The following is an 18,245-nucleotide window of genomic DNA, read 5'->3' as shown; positions in this document are numbered from 1 at the left end:
GAGAGGTTGGTGTTTAAAACATTACTTAAAATTACTATATATATATATATATATATATATATATATATATATATATATATATATATATATATATATATATATATATATATATATATATATATATATTTAATGATTTTTTATCGAACAAAATCAGAAATCAAACTAAATAGGCGCAGAAATTATACTTTGTTTTGTTTTTCAATATCATTTTAGTTTAATGGTCGCTTTTGTAACGAAGATGATTCTGACAACGTTTTTCGAGAGCAGTATCGAGTCTCAAGAGCTGTATTAGATTTTTTAGAAACTAGGCTTAAAGATGATTTGCAACATTATACTAAGCAATTTGCAACATTATACTAAGCATTTCTTCATTTTATTGGCACAAATGTTTTTTTTCATGTTCTCAGAGACTGTCATGGAATCTTTACCAACACAATTTATCGTATTATACAGTGTAGGAGAAGCAATTTTCAATGTTAGTGTATTAAGTTAATAAAACTATTGGAAGTATATATATATTTACATATATATATATATATATATATATATATATATATATATATATATATATATATATATATATATATATATATATATATATATATTTAGATATATATAAAATTGATATATACTATACATTACATCATGTTATCACTGTTAATTTTATATACTGTAATATATCTCTGCTGTTTTTGAATAGAATGATTAAATTGCCATTATTATTACCCTTGTTATATATCATTAGCACTGTTAGTAGCTTACTTTACATTAGTTTATAACTATTTGTATATAAACTCGAATGTAAAATCTTTATTTAGAAATATGATTGATTGATTACATACTTATATTATGTTAATATATACTATATATTACATACTTATACTATAACATTTGTAATATATATATATATATATATATATATATATATATATATATATATATATATATATATATATATATATATACATATACATATATATAAAATATAATGTAGCAATACATATTTTTATTTAAATAGTTTGCTAATTAAAACATACTAAGCTTCCCAAGAAGAACCTCTTTGTTTTCTCTGATCTTTATTGCTAGTAACATTTTAAGTTCTTTAAACAGCATTTTATTTTGTTGTGTATTTGTGTATTATTTTGTTGTGTATTTGTGTATTATATGGCATATTTATCAACTCTTTATACTTTTCTTTAGTCAAACACTATGAAAAATTTGTTTAATCAGAATTACTATCGAAAACCTTCATAAATAAGTATGGAATTTTAAATTCATGCATGCATTGTTAACGAAGCACAACAAGGAACTGAATAATCGATTAAATGCAGATTTTAAGTAATTAGTTTATTATGAAGTTACCAAAATCCTTTTAAGCTTTATCTATAAAATATCTGCATAAAAACACAAACAAAGAATGTTCAATGATTTTGAAGCGCTAACGTTGTTCCAACAATGGCCGCCAAAAATCACGAAGAAAATATCTAAAATTGAGATCAAAAATCTATCTGAAGTTTTTTTTCGAAAAAACGCATTTTTTATCTGAAAAGGCGATTCCCTTGTTCGTTTATAGCATTGGATTTAATAGCGAAGTTTTTATCTTAAAAACGGAGTTTTTTGAATGTTTATAGCAATGGACTTTTTTTTTCTTCGCTTTTTACGGTAAAAACTTCGTGTTTTACGGAAAAAACTTCGTTTTTTATGTTTATAGCATTGGCCCCTGGTTGTGGTGGGGGGATGATTTTGCATATAAAATAAAACTTGTTTTAAGGAGAATCAATCAGTGTGTTTCATAAGTTTTATTAGTGCGTTTTAAATTTAAAAGTGTTAAGTGGAGTATGGCTGTGTCAGATGTGATACTTCGCGCCTGTTTACTTTAAGAGTTCAAATTTGGAACCAAAGCTGCAGAAGCTTGTCGTAAGATATGCGCTGCTTTTGGGGAAGGTACCATAGCAGAACGGGCGGGTCAAAAGTGGTTTAAAAAAATTTCTTCTGGAAATGAAAACCTTGAAGATGAACTAAGATCTGGAAGACCATCCATCGTAAACAACGAGGATATCAAGCTGACAATCGAGCAGGACTCCAGTCAAACATGTCAGGACCTTGCCTTAAGATTTAATGTGAGTGATGAAACTATTCGTTTACATTTCACCAACTTGGAAAACCTTGGAAGTTGAGCAAAAGGGTACCTTATAAGTTAAGTGAAACAAACAAGCTACAGCGCTTAACCATTTGTTCTTCATTGCTTTCCCGCCACAATTTAGTACCATTTTTTGACCGGATGTTGACGTGCGACGAAAAACGGATTATGTAATGCAACAAAAAACGTACATATCATCGGCTAGCCAGTAACGATCCAGTACCGATGACTCCTAAACCAAGCATTCACCAACAAAAGGTTTTACTGTGTGTATGGTGGACTACAGCAGGTATCGTTCACTATGAGTTGCTATCAAGTGGACAAACCATTACTGCTGAGATATACTCAACCCAATTGGACAGAGTTTCGGTTGCTCTTCACCAAGAACAAGCAGCTTTGGCAAACAGAAAAGGTGTTGTATTCCACCAGGACAACGCCAGACCGCACACCGCAAAAATCACGCGGAAAACTCTAGCACGTTTACAATGGGAGATTCTACCTCACCCTCCGTATTCACCAGACCTTGCGCCAAGCGACTATCACCTGTTTTTGGCCCTGGATAACCATATGAGGAATCAACAGTTTCTAAATAGAGAAGATCTCGAAAATGAGTTAATTAAATTTTTTAGCTACCAAACTCAAGACTTTTATAAAAATGGAATATACCAGCTTGTTTCACGATGGGAGAAAGTTATTCTTGCTGAAGGAGACTATTTTTCAGAATAAACTTTATTAAAACTGTTTTTATGTGTATTTATTTATGGATCTGCAAAACAGCACGAACTTTTTTGGTTGCCAGATAGAATTGAGTTGATTGTTGAATCGAGTTGTCATGAAAGGACGTTGTACTAACGTGCAACAAAGAGTTTCACCAGTGGGTTTTTTCATTCAATGGATAAGCTAGTCGCATTAGTAAAGAAGTTCTTGATCATCAACGTATTGGCTTGGGATTTTTAGAGTTAATTGGAGAGTTCCTTAACTTTTGTTTAAAGAAATGTGGTAATCACACTTGAGGAAATTCTTTATACTTGGTTTTTAAATTTGAGAAGAGAAAAATGGGGTACAATTTAAAAAATTCTACATCAGACATATTTCCTTTTGAGCAACTGCAGTGTTCAGACATGATAAATTTTTGTTAGTAAACCGCTTGGAGAGAGAAATTTTTGAAGAACCGCTTTTCATATTTATTCAGTTTCCTTGGTTATAAGGGAAAGTTTTTAAAAACTGCGCCAATTTTTCTTTAAATTTTTTGAAAGTTAATTCATCATTGTTAATGTATCTCAACTTTTTTATAGACGGTGTGTCGGAGTAATCTTCTATACTAATGAGCATCCTTTGACAATAAAACCTCTACCCTTATCAACTCTGCCAAGCGAAGATAATTGCCCTGCTCCTGTGAGATATTTTTTTCAAGCATACACACGTGATATTGTTATGGTAACCACAAGTGTAAATTAAATGCTTTCGGTTAGTTGGTGTATGGGTTGCAGAAAGTTGCACAGGAGTAAATTGATTGTTTCGCTTTGTACATGTAATATTGATATTTTTTTAAAAATAAACGTAAACCTCATCGTAGAAACGCTTTTGGCGTAATCTTATTCAGTTAACCTGATAACCATATCTCTATGAAATGTGGATAGAGCTATAAACGGCAGTCGTTAAATTCCTACTTAAAAATTTTAAATCTTAAAGAGAACACCCGAGCAGTTTTTATTTTTTTCTTTTACATTTTCAAGATTTACTGCATCAATTCTAATTTTAAAATCAAGACTGATACGTAAATAAAGAGAGAAATCCTGGAAATAACTCTTTTAAAACTTGTTCTTCGAAGCAGTTTTTATTGATATGGCAACTTCAAATAGAAAAAAAATGTTAGAAAAGGGAAAAATGTTAGAAAATAAATGTTTGCAGAAAAACTTCTGAGGTTGTATATGTTGCAGAAGATTTTCTTTAATAGCTTTGTTAGAGACAGTCTCATCAAATTGGTCGCAAACTTTTTCTTTTTTCAGCTCATCATCTATAGTAATACCAGCCTCCTTGGAATGGCTTTCGTAATAATTGTTAAGGAGGATGATAACAAAAAATTGACGATTTTATGAGGTGCCATTTTTCTTTCTACCCAATTAAAAGCAGTTTGACGTGTGTTTGCCGTCAAAAATTGGGCATCAATATTATGGTCCAGAAATTGATGAATTTCTACCTCAATTGCCTTTAAAAATCAGACATTTAGATATTTATATCCAAATCTATAGCATATATTTAATTAGCCTAAAGAATAAATACAACTGTTTGATGACGAGACCACTTCATCAAAAGTTTCGTTATAAAAAGCGAGGTCTCTTTTGGTGAACTTTATCTTGAACGATAAACACCATCTTCAAGTAATAAAAAAAAGTTTTGGATTTTCAAGATCGGTGTTTTTGAGCGACTATGATCAATTTCTCGATCCTTTTTTTTTTTAAAAAAAAAAGTAGGAGATAATATTATTGTTATAAAAGCTCAAGCTATTTTTAAATAGTTTAGGTTTTTATATTATTGATCGTATCACTTATTTTCGTCCACAGTAATATGCAATGATAAAAAAATTTCAAAACTTTTTCATTACAAATATTAATACCCCTCCCCTCCCCCCTCCTCCCAATAACAAATCATCGCAAAAACATGAACCCCTCTCTCGGGGCATGAATAATATACATGTATACACACAATAATTCTATTACATCCATTAAGGAGTTAAATATAAGTCTTAAAGAACACGTTAAGTGTCTTTTATTATAAGTTACAAATAAACAGTTGCATAACAGCTGTGTTTTCTTTCTTTAAGAAAAGTAACTTGTTATTAGATATTGTGTATCCTAAAACTCTAACGACTTTATTTCATAATCTTTTTGCAATCAGTTTAAATCTAGTTAAAGAAATTTTTTTTAAAATTCGTTTTGTATTTATAGTTGGATAGGTTTCGTTTTATTTGTGTAGTGAATTCCTTTGGGTATGTTGCACTTAACTGTTTCCGTATTATTAAAAGGTAAAGATTTTAGTATCATTTTGAATGGTTTTCACGCATTAGATAAATAATTCAAAGGAGGCGGTTATGCTAAAACTAGATAGCGTTTGGCATAGTGGAAACTGGGGTTTTCAAAAGAATATCCGTATCAATGATTGAGAGGATTTTAGTGGGTGCAGATTGGGAAAGATTATAGTTAAACATCTCAATATTTATTTATCTCTTCTTCTTAATGAATTATGTCAGGGAATCCAGCTCTCGGTAAATTGCTTTTCTAAAACTTTTCTTGTAAAACAAAATAAAAAGGTTTTTCTAAAGCAATCGAAAAAAACTAGGTGATTGCATAGAGTATGTAGTAAAAATATAGCTGCTGTAGTTAGTTTTATCTCCTAATTTTTACAGTTCAGATTCATCTCTTAATGACTTTTTTTATAACTAGCTATTTATATATTGGTATATGGTTTTTTCCAATATATTCAATTTTATTTTAGGTCAATTTCTTTTGGCTGTAGATGTAAATCAATCTGCATTATATTTCCCTAACAGTTTAGAATGTTTATCTGATCGAGATACAAAAATGATAAGAAAAATAATTGAAGAAAACTGGGATGATGAGGTGCAAATGGTTTCAAATTTACTGCAATATCCTGATCTCATACCTGAAGATATTAGACTAAGTTCTATTGTAAAGGGACTTGAAGATATAGAAATGCCATATTACATATTATCAGCTGCTGTTGGTGCTCAAAAATTGAAATTAAATGAAGAGTACATTGAAAAAATTTCTGCGCCACTCCGAAAAGCAGTTTTTAATGATCAGGGTGTTATTAGCATGAGAGCTTTTATGGCTATTCTTCCATCCTTGAATTTCCCTGCTGACATTGAACTCATTGTTAATATAATAAAGAACAAGAAATCTGCTTTGCAGGAATGTGCACTTTCATGGCTAGTTATGAAGGTGACTAATAAAACTGAGTTAATAAATATCTTAGAATCAAATGGCATCGATAAAAGTTCTATTATTGTTGCTCAAAATAAAATGGAGAAACATTTGGAAAGTTTAGAAAATGGTAAAAAACATCCTTATTTTAATTTTATGTCAATATGTGAATTTTATTGTAAAATATTGGATATTGCAGTGAATGATAAAATGTGAAAAAGTTCCTAATAAAAATATGTTTTTAATAATAACTTCTTCACTTAAAGTGCGTGCTGAATAGTTTATTAACTAGAGAAATTATATTGATTATATGGCAAATAATGAAAATTTTAGGGGGAGTTAGGGGATATATATATATATATATATATATATATATATATATATATATATATATATATATATATATATATATATATATATATACATGTTTGTGTATGTGTATATATATGTATGTATGTATGTATGTATGTATGTATGTATGTATGTATGTATGTATGTATGTATGTATGTATGTATGTATGTAAATTATGACATTTTATCATTCAATCCATGTTAAAAGGTATACATGATTATAATCTGAATATATATGCAAAAAAGTCAAAAACTTAAATGACAATATATATGTATATACAGGAACTGAGTCTCCGATTTCTGTCGAAGTTATGGATTTTCTTCCAAACTTGAATGATTTTGAGGCTATGCTGGAGAAGGAAGATGTGTTATCAGAGATATTTGATGAATTAACAACCAGCAATAACCTTACTGTCTCATCTTTAGAAATAAAATCTTTTCTGGATGATATTGGAACAAACATGTCAATAGATGAGCTTATAAATGAAATGGAGAAAATTGGAGTAGATAAAAATGGTAAAATAGATAAAGATGGGTTTATAGAGCTGATGTTTCCAAAGTTTAAATGTTAGCTCAAGATTTATATAAGCAATTCTAAGCATTTCTTATTGGTGATATCTATATGAAATATCCTTATATGCTGAGCATATTTTTTTTAATGCAAATGATTATACTGTATTTAATTAATGTACATATAATTTATTCTATAATCTAAGTATTTGATGATATACACAAAACTTTTCCTTATACTTGTATGGTAATTTGAGATACTTTTGTTTATTTTAATGCCTCTTCCAGTTTGAAGAAAAAAAAATTTTTTTTTTGTTTTATTTGTACACAACTTATTGTTAACCTATTTAACATCTCAGGTTCATTAAAAAAATGTTTTAAAAAAATCTTTTAACAAATATATTTAAAAAAATGTATTTTTTTTAGGAAGTTTTTTATAAATAAAAATTAATTCCATTTTTATTTGATGTCATTTTTATTTGATGATGTCATTTTTTAAAAAAGTTTTAGAATATTACAAAAATATTTTTTTAAAGTAAATTTCTTGCTTTTATTATACAATAAACAATTTTTAAACAAAACAGTTCTTTCCATTTAAATGTTCTGCATTTTATCCAGCATGTAATTAATGTGAAAACTGATGAGTGTGAAAGTTGAGACGTTTAAGACTCTTGGCATCATTTTAAAATTTTTGAAAAAACTTTCTTTTTGAGAAATCTTAGAAAAGAAAATTCTTAAGATACGATTATTCTCTGCGATTTGAAAAATATTCTGTACAAAAGTAAAGTGTAAATAACCTATGATGTATGAATATTAAGAGAACCTAAGAGTATGGATATTAAGAGAACGAAATGATCAATACAAAAAACGCAGATGAATTATGCCGGAATAATCCTAAAATTATCGAATAAAGTAAAAATAGGACAAAGTTAACGCGTTTCACACCCCCCATTTCGAAAAGCCCTAAAGTTATCAAAAAATTTAGTTTTTTTATGCCTTTAAATATCTATAAGTGAAACAATCTTATTCTTTATTCAACTTAAAGATTTGTATGCAGTATTATCCTGTAGTACATAATATTATGATGCCCAACTTTAAAAGAATTTTAAAACAATTTCAACCCGCTTCTTTCCCTTTTCTACCTTTTCATCATCTCCACCCCTCTCTCCTCCTCCCCTTCCCCAGTTTAACAATATATTAAACAAGTTATTGCGTAATATTTTTAATTTCAGATTCCACTTCACGAACTTAAAATACAGATTTTTAGGGTTAATTAAGGAAAGTGAGCCTGGGGATTTTGTCAACAATAATATGTCAATAATATATTTTGTCAACAATTTTCCTCAATTGAAGAGATCAATTTCCGTTTTCTGTATAGAAATTAACAACAGATCTATACTAACAATAGATAACTTTTTGTGGTAAACTTCTAATGGATAAATTGTCTACCAAATAACATCAAAGAGAAAGAAAAAGTTTTCTATTACCCGTGCTTGGAACTCAGTGTCAAGGACTATATAATCAATACCTATCAGTCCTTCCGTCTTAGGCTTGAGGCAGTAGTCAAAAAAAAAAAGGAAACCTAATCGAATGTAAAGGAAAAGCACTTATCTTCAACTTTTATTTTAGTAATATTCCATAAATATAATTGTTTAGTACTTTATAAACTCATTTTTAAAATATTCTAAAAAGTTCGAAAATAGCTGCCGCACCCTGTAGTTTTTGAAAACGCTAGGTTATAGAAACAAATAGATAAGAAAATACTTTTGGCAAATTAATTTAATTTTATATGATTTTTTCATGAGTTTCAAGTAAACTACTCAATGTGTAAACCATCGGCCCAGATTACAGCCTCAGTTTTAGGCTTTAGCATCTTACATGTCTTCAAGTCACACTCCTTGGCCATGGCATTCCACTGCTTGATGACAGAGGCGTTCAGAGTTGCAGTTGTGGGCAGACGTACAGGCCTTTGTTTCAACTTATCCCCATATACTGTAATCCAGAGGATTTAAATCTGGGGAGCTTGGTGGCCACAAAACATTTTCCCAACAGTCAGAAATGTTTTTTCTAAAGCACTCCTGGGTCTTTCTGGCTATATGGGTCGGAACCTCATCCTGCTGATACACAATTTTATCATCAGGTTTAAAGTAAGAGGTGATCCGTGGCCAAACATGGTCTTCCAAGATTTTAATGTACACATCTGAATTTTGATAATGGATAATGATGATAATGATGACGGATGACGACGACGACAACGACGACGACGATGATGATGATGAATGATAATAATAATAATAATAATAATAATAATAACAACAACAACAATAGTAATAATAATAATAATAGTAACAATAATAACAATAATAATAATAATAATAATAATAATAATAATAATAATAATAATAATAATAATAATAATAATAATAATAATAATAATAATAATAATAATAATAATAATAATAATAATAATAATAATAATAATGATAATAATAATAATAATAATAATAATAATAATAATAATAATAATAATAATAATAATAATAATAATAATGATAATAATAATAATAATAATAATAATAATAATAATAATAATAATAATAATAATAATAATAATAATAATAATAATAATAATAATAATAATAATAATAATAATAATAATAGTAATAATAATAATAATAGTAATAACAATAATAGTAATAACGATAATAGTAATAATAATAACAGAATTATAAAAAGTATTTCATCTGAGAACATAATTGTTAGTTGACCTTTCTTAAGGACAGACAATGGTTTCTCACTTCTCTCCTCTCGTTTGACTTCAACAGTAATGAAGAGTGAAATTACAAAAATTTCTAATTTCTATACAATTTTTAGTGTCACAGATATATTTAAAAAATTGCTTGAATAAATTGTTAGCAAGTAACAACAATTCCTTTAAAATTTTTATTGTTTTATAAATTCTAATTTTTAGCATTTAAAATATAATTATTTACAAAAGGCATTCAAACTGTTGCTTTGCATATAGCTGGTTTAATTACGATACGCTGATATGATATATGATGATACGCTGAATTCAAATCTGGTATCAGATTTGTATAGCAAGCTACATATTTTTTTCAATTAAAATTTTTTTATTTTGCCAAACATTAGAAATAATTCTGAAAAACAGATTTGAAACTCATTTGGAAAATGCGACGATGTTTAAAAAGATTTAGACTGTTTCAAAAAAAAAAAAAGAAAACAAAAATGGAAAGCAGATGAAAACAAATGTGAACTATTTTAAATGAACATTTTATAAATATCAAAGTCTTAGGAAAGTCATAAACTTTTTATTGATTAACAACAAAATAATGCAAAATTTAGATTTAAAAACGATTGCAGACGATTGCATTGTTTAATTAAAAATATTTAATCAAGAAGAAACTTTTGCTTGTTGCTCTTTTGTTTAAAAACTTTTCCGGAGTGATCTCGCATGATGCTTCAACAGTAGTCTGCCATCATAAGCTTGTCCCAATGTCGTTGGTAACGATCTTCGATTGTCTTAAGATCTTGGTGGAATCGCTCTTCTTGCTCTTCACTCAAATCTCCAAGATTTTGGATCAGGAAATAGGTCAAGATCAATACATATAAAATGAAGTTTTATACTCAGACTTTCAACATTTTATCAATTAAGTCTGCATTGTTTTTTGCTTTTTTATTTCCAAGAAAGTTTTTTACAACAACCACTAACGACAACCCAGACGTTTCCTCTTTGCTATTCATTGGTTTAATGAATTCTTTATCATTTACATAGCAAACTTGTGGCCCGTTAAAAACTCCTGCATTTTTTTCTCTATTGACAAACTTGATAATGCTGTAATTATGTACTAAAAGCAACACCACCAGTTTTCAGTGCTTAAACAAATTGTTTCATGAATCCAAGTTTAAGTTGGAGTGGCGGAAAAACTTTTTTTTTTCGATTAACAATTGGTTCGTTCACAATATTTTGCATACCCACTGTGAGAGTGTTGCAAATGGGCCATTCTTTTTGTGTCTAGTGTTGACTTCTTGCTCAACTGTTCCACATGCACAGAGATAACATGGAAATTTTATAAAACCTTTCTGCTTACCAAGGAGAAAGTTAACCATTTTTTAGATCTACACAAATAATCCAGTTGTGTTCGTGGTATTTAATCAACTTAAGCACCATAGTTTCAACGTAAGCCTCTCGCAAATAAACAGAATGGCCAATTGTTACAGAACCAAAAATATTGCTATTGTACAAAATGACGGATTTGAGGCTTCGCTTTGAGCTATTGATAAAAAGTCTCCATTCTGTTGAATTAGTTGCAGAAATACCCAACTTTAATATACATATCTGAATGTACATTAAAGAAAAAGACCTGAAATATCATGACAAAAAACAAATAAATTGACTTTTGAAAAAAAGTTAACCAAGGTTTCATCTCTTGTTCTAAAGAAAGAAATATCATGTAGGTTCTTTTCCTTTAATCGAGACGCTAATAATTCTGCTGCTTGCTTAGAAAGTCCTAAATCACGTACTAAGTATTTTTTCAGTTCTATCTGACTAAAACACTGAGGAAAATTGAATTGTTTAGAATTAGATGAGAAGTCTTCTAAATCTGATATAATTTCTTCTGTTTCTGTAGCAGACATGATTTGTTCATCTTCTGACTAAAATATACCTTTAAAGATTGGAACTGGAATCTCGTCAGAATGTTGAATTGGTCTAATAGCAGAAAAAATGTTGGGATAACTGTTTTTTGCCTCTTTATTTTGCCGATACCAGCGGTATTAATAAGACAAAAATAGTAGTCGTTAATGTGGTTTAGAGGTTCTCTTCTAACCATGGTGAATCCAAAAGGTAAATTCTTTCTTTTTCCTTGTGTCCAATCTCGAAGACGTTCTTCACAAATATGGCACACAGTATGTGGAGCCCACTTTTTATCTTGGTCACCAAGTTTAATATCAAAATACCATTTGTATGCGAGTTTTACAAAACTAATAATATTTTTTGAACAAGTGAATAGCAACCACTGATGTAACAGAATGAGTTAGGATTATGCTTGCACTTCTGTCGATTTGAAGAAGCCATCATATTATATATTTGATTTTATAAAAAAAATTAACATGGTTACTTTTTTTCATAACTATTGAATGAAAATCCCCATGGAAAACATCATTTTTAAGGTGGTTCCTACGTAATAAAAAAAAGTTACTTTTTATTCATTAAGCATTAATTTTCTCAAAAGTAGGTACAGAATGTGTAAAAAAAAAAAAAACTTTCGAACACAAATAATATATTGATGATCACATAGAGGCCTATAATAGTCAAAATAACCCCTAAAATTGAGTTTACTAGAAACACAATTACTCATGAGTAAAAGCTCATTTTACTTTCAAACTTGGTATACTTGTTCGTGCTACCTATATCTAGTGCATGAGTTTTTTTAATTAAAAGATCATGTTTCTACTAAAAGTTATGCTTCAAAACAACTGTATTTTCGAAAAATGTGCTACTAGGCCTCTGATCTTAGTTCCCTAACCACAACTTACAAGTAATAAACTTATTTGAAAAAAACTCAGGCACTAGCAGTACACTGGATGAATAAGTCCTGAAAAATTCAAGTAGCTATCACTATTAATTCAAAAGTTATGATGTTTTTTGTGAGACAATTTTCTTGAAAAACGATACGGTAGAAAATCAAAAAGCAAGAAAAAAATTTGTTTTTAAAACTAAAATCCTCCTTTTAAATAAGTTTCTCCTCCCTCTTTATGTAAGTCTATATCCAATAAACCCTTCTTGATGGCTTTTAGTTTTTTTCTTTTTGATTTTGTCTTCTCTGATGTTTTAATAAGTAAATTTTGGATGCTGCGTCGGTTCATTTTTTCAGATATAATATTAAAACAGACACCGGTCTGTATTCGAAGTTTTTCATACACTTTAACAAGTCCAAATTAACCTTCGTTGAATTGAAGAATAGCACTATATACACCTAACTGTAGAATTGACCTTTCTACAAAGACTTGCTTAGGACATTTCATCCAGATAATATTATTCAGGGACTCGTTAGCATTTTGAGTTTCCCCGTGGATGCACTTGCGAAGAAGATCATCATTTGAAAGATCTTGGAAAATCTTTGACAAGATAGGAAACATCCACTCTGGTAAATTAATCTTCTCTTTGTGTTTTTTAAGTTTATTTTTCTTATAAGTACACCACGATTCTTCTCCTGGTGGACAAAACATGTGGCGCTTATCTAAGTTAGAAAAGTTGGTACAATGATGAAGGATAGCACCTATCCACTTTTCCATTGAGTAAATTTTTTTATCGTTAGTGCAATTTAATTTTAGACTTCTTCGAATAGCAATACCATAATAATTTGTTATTGAATTGATGGAGTTGTTTGTCAATTTTCCTTTTCCACCAAATGGTGTAGAGGTATTTTTATATTCTTGTACTAGTGCCCTAAGTCGAAAACCTATTCGTTTATTTACATGTCCAACTTTGACGTATAAGGCAACATTAGAATAGCAAAAGAGATGTACTATTTAAAGTTTTAAAGTACATTTAAGATATTAACTTAAAAAATAAAACGGTTGCCATGGCCGTTGCTAGGCACTAAAACTATACCTACCTGTATAAAATTAAAAATATTCTAAAAAGCATAAACAAGCTTAAAAAAAAAGTATATACCACGAGAAAGAGCAGTAAATTTTACATTAGAATATCTAATTTGCCAAAAAATCAATTTTTGAAAAAATTTCGTTTTTTGATTATGTAGGAACCACCTTAAACTGGGAGTTTGAAACATTGTTAACATTCTTTAAAATACTTTGGGGAAGTCCCAAATTTTATTTATGAACAAATTTAGTTTTCTTGGTTAAAATAACATGTCTGTTATTTCTTATAAGTGTATTTGTATTAACTATTTGTGTATTTGTTTTTAGCAATACTAATTAAAGGTAAGATTAATTTTAGTGTTAATTTAATGAAATAAATGAAATAATGATAATAAAAAAGTTATTTTATAAATACAAACTTAAAACACAAAGGAAAAACATGTATTTATTCATAAGACATTTGTTCTCCTATGACGATCAAAAATACTTTAAAGTGGAAAAAATACTTGATAAAAAAGGTAGAAAAAGAAAAAAAGAGTGAAGCATGAAGATCAATAAAAACGTGCTATTGTGGCGGATACTTTCGTAACTTCCCGCCATATTAAAGATTTAAATTTATATGTTTCTTCGGGAACATTACATAGGTGGTTAGTAAGAAGTAAATTAGTTGCCAAAAGCCCAAGAAAAGTTCCCCTTTTGAAAAAAAGTCAAGTGGTAGTAAAATTGAGTTTTGGAAAAGAACATATAGATTGGCCTGCTTCAAAACGATGGGATGTTTTGAGATCTGATGAGAGCAAAATTGTTTTATTTGTGTCAAATGGACGTAGGATATATGAAGGCCGCCTAATTTTTCATACAAACCGTAATACACTCTAAAAATTGTTAAACATGGCGGCGCAAGAATAAATATTTGGAACTGGTTTTCTTATTATGGCGTAGGATCAATCTATAAGATTGATGGGATTATGAATCAAAATATTTATTTCGAAATAATTACGAAATATTACGAAACACGATGTTGCCATATGCAGAGGGAGATATGCCACTCAAATATTTTTATTTGCAGGACAATGACCCAAAGCATGCACGTCGCAGAGTAAAAAATTGGTATGTGGAGAATAGGATTGCAGCTATAGATCGGCCTGCGCAACCACCTGATTTACTCCATGCCGAATAGGTGCAAAGTTGTAATGAAAAACCAGGGGCATGCTTTCTAAATACTAGTTTTTCACTATTCTTTAATTACTTTTGCATCATTTTTTTGATTAAATTATACGCAATATAACATTAAATAATCAATACTATTGTTATAATATCCAACCTATTCTTTAAACTCATATAATTATTGTAAATAAAAGCAAAAATTTTAAATTTTCCACCAATTAATTTATCAACTCACATCTATTTAATTCATAATTTAGTATGACAATTTCATTTACAGTAATTGTTTTAATGAGAATCAAGTTAATTTGTTAATTTTAATCCCACAATTATTTAGTACACAACTGTATGCACGTATGGCTTTTTTTTTAGTTTCTCTTATAGTGGGTAATCTGATTGGCCTTCTACCCCAGTCTCATAATCAATACGGGATTATGTCTAGCAACTGTTTATAACATTTTGACGCAATGTCTTGGGATAAGAAAACTGTGCTCAGTTTGGATTCTTCATCGTCTGTATAAAAAAAAAATAAAGAGATTTTGATTGCTTGCGTTCGCTCAATGGTTGATCGAATGAACAACTGTATAAAAAAGCTCACACATCAAATAATACTAATTTTATTTGTAAAATCAAGACGACTATATTTCTGTTACAGTTATATTTTTCACTACTCTTTTGTGCTTTTACAATTTATATAGGTTTTTAAATTCATTGTGGCGTAATTTCTTACGCAATCGTCGCGACATTAGTACAATGAATTTTACAATGAATTTATATAATGAATTTATTACAACATTATTTGAATTCAAAGGTGGTTTAAAGATTTGAAGAAGTCTCTCCAATAACATAATTTTACTTGTGAAGAAGAAATTAGGGAGGCAGCGCTGCAGTGGTTTAGGTCACTGTTAGCTGATCGATTTAAAATGGAACTAAAACGTTTGTATGACTATTACAATCATATTATAAGGTGTGATGGAGACTTCATTATATAGAAGTAACCCTCTTTTTTATGCTATTTTTATCTAATAAAAAATATTGGAAAATTCCTAGAATCTTTTGAACATGAGAAATGTGAGGTATGATAAATTAACAATGGGTAAACATATATGCTTCACCCTATAGATAGGGATTTGTGATTTGTTTTATCATGCTGATCGGTAAAGTTACAAACTATTTTTCTTAAAAAAAAAGAGAGTTTTTAAAAGTATGTTAAAAATTTGCTTGTTTTTCATTTGATAGGATATAAGATGAAGTTGTTGGCACCTTAAGAAAAGATTTGAATCAGCATATTTTATTGGCACTATAGTTAGAAATTTCTCAACAATTCTTATCAATCAAAAGTATTGTTAACTTTCAAATTTTCTTATCAGAGTGGGGAAAGGTTTAACACTTAATTTTAGTTAAAAGATTTTTAAAAAATAATAAGAAAATACAGTTATTAGCAGCTTGATTCTATCATTGGCAGCTATATGTTATAGTTATTGGCAGCTATAACGCGTTGCTACAAAAGTGGGGTTCATGCTATTTTTTATGAAAAAGGTAATAACATTATATAACAATAAGATACAAAATTTTTTATATTAACATGACAATAAAAAATTTTAAGAGTCTATATAAGTCACTTTCATCATTTTAAAAAAATATATATAGTTTTGGAACACATCTTAGGCTCTTTTGTAATCAACAGCTGTGCTAACTCTCCACTTATATATATTTCAGGTTACCTGTTATTTGGTTTTAAAGATTCAAAAATATCTTCTATGTTAATTGATTTTTTAAAGTTCTTTTTAGGCATTCTTGATTTTTTTTTTCTTGTTTATTTTGAAGTTTTTCTCTTTAATATCCTTTTCCTCTTTAACAAATATTCTTCTTTTTCCTTCTTTTTCTTCATTTTATTTTTGTCACTTTTTAGATGATAGAGCAAAAGATACTATTTCAGTAATTATTAACTTTGTGCTCTGGTATTGTTAGCCATAAAAGAACTAACAAATTTAAGAGATGGTTGCGTGTTATTTTCAGATAACTAGTTAGCTATTTTTTAGGTATCATTTTTTAACTTTCCATATTGTCTATACAATACAAAAACTTTTCAGTGTGGTTTTCATTTGAAATTTCATTTTTCATATTCTTAAATTGCCTCAGTGCCAACAATATTTAAAACTTGCTCGTAATCCAGCATAAGGGTATTGATTTTATTTCTAACTATTGCAATCTACCAAGTATAAAGGTGTTGGTTTTTTAACTAATTACTACAGCCATATCAGCAATTGGATTTTTTCCCAAACACTTTTTAAAATCAATATTAATTATATTCCACAAAAATGTCAACAAACCTTAAAACCATTTATTTCATTGTAATCTTGAAAAATTTATCCAAAATTGGAGCAAACCAGTGCTTCTTCTTCATTGGTAGTTTGCACTGTCAAAGATTCATATGAAAAATTTTGTTTTTCTGGATTTTTTAATTTAAATTGTAGAGTCAATCAACTCCAAATTTTTAGAGAACTAATTTTATAACATGCCAATAACCTTTATAACTTCAGTAACAGCATCAATGTTTTCAAAATTGTTAGTTTTTTTAGAATTTTTTCTATAAACAATTTTATGTAGATAATCAATTAGTTAAATGGTTAATGGAAATACCAATTGTTACAATTTATGTAGTAAATAAAAAGCTAAACTATTAGCACCAAATGATGATAATTAAAATTATTGAAATATACAATACAGTTACTTGCACCTATTGTATTAAAACACCTGAATTCATTTTATGTTATACGTTTTAAACTGTAAACGTTCTTAAGTTTATGAGCATTTATGTACGAGTAAATCCTTATTTTCATAACATTACTAATCTACCATCTTCAGAGTTTCTTACATATTTAAATGCATCCGTTTTTGATTGATATATTCTAGCTTTACAGTTACAGAACAGCAATAAGATTTGGTAAAAGTGAAATAAGTCTTTTAAGGAATATATATCGACATGATAAATTCATTTGAAGACCACACTGGAAAAACAATCAAGCTACATTTTTGCTTTTTTTGGGTTTTTGCCCCTGTTATATTCGGCTGCAGTTTAACTATATAATAATTGATATTTAGCTTAACGAATAAGTGAGCTATGGTGTGAGCTATGGTGTTTTGAAGTTTAAAATCTAATTTACTCAAAACAATAAAAATGTAGCTTGATCGTTTTTACAGGTTTGGTGCTTTCCCCAGATAGGGTAGACACACTTTCAGAGGCAAGAGTAGATGCAGACTGCGAAGAAGTCTCCTGAGAGGGTGTAGTTGGAACGTCACTAGATGCAACAGATTGCACTGCAGCAGTTAATGTTGCTAATTCTGAAACTGTAAACAAATCAGTTGAAGTCGGTGCAAGTGAACTAGACGCCTTTTTTTTTAATTATTCTTAAATTTAATTCAAAATCTACCACTTATACTTGAATTAGGTACGCTAGAGCTACATGTATACAAAAAAAATCGGTAGCGCAAAAGGTTAAAGAAAAATCTTT

The 18,245-nt window shown here is 28.7% G+C and overlaps 1 protein-coding gene across 1 annotated transcript; it reads left to right on the top strand.

Annotated features, from left to right (window-relative positions):
• The first annotated feature begins 5,175 nt into the window (after nucleotides 1-5,175).
• On the top strand, nucleotides 5,176-7,405 carry LOC145185839 (uncharacterized). The gene is made up of 3 exons (XM_090099187.1): nucleotides 5,176-5,405; nucleotides 5,636-6,214; nucleotides 6,718-7,405. Exons 1-3 carry the CDS (start codon nucleotides 5,384-5,386, stop codon nucleotides 7,005-7,007), a joined length of 891 nt encoding a protein of 296 aa, XP_089955313.1. The 5' UTR covers nucleotides 5,176-5,383; the 3' UTR covers nucleotides 7,008-7,405.
• The last annotated feature ends 10,840 nt before the right edge of the window (nucleotides 7,406-18,245 follow it).

The sequence above is a fragment of the Hydra viridissima genome, unplaced genomic scaffold (genome assembly GCF_058129835.1).
Source record: "Hydra viridissima isolate aposymbiotic clone 2 unplaced genomic scaffold, HvirCarnegie_v1 scaffold_9, whole genome shotgun sequence".
NCBI classification, from domain to species: Eukaryota; Metazoa; Cnidaria; class Hydrozoa; order Anthoathecata; family Hydridae; genus Hydra; species Hydra viridissima.
Note: the sequence above shows the minus strand (reverse complement) of the source record. Positions and strands in the feature narration are given on the sequence as shown.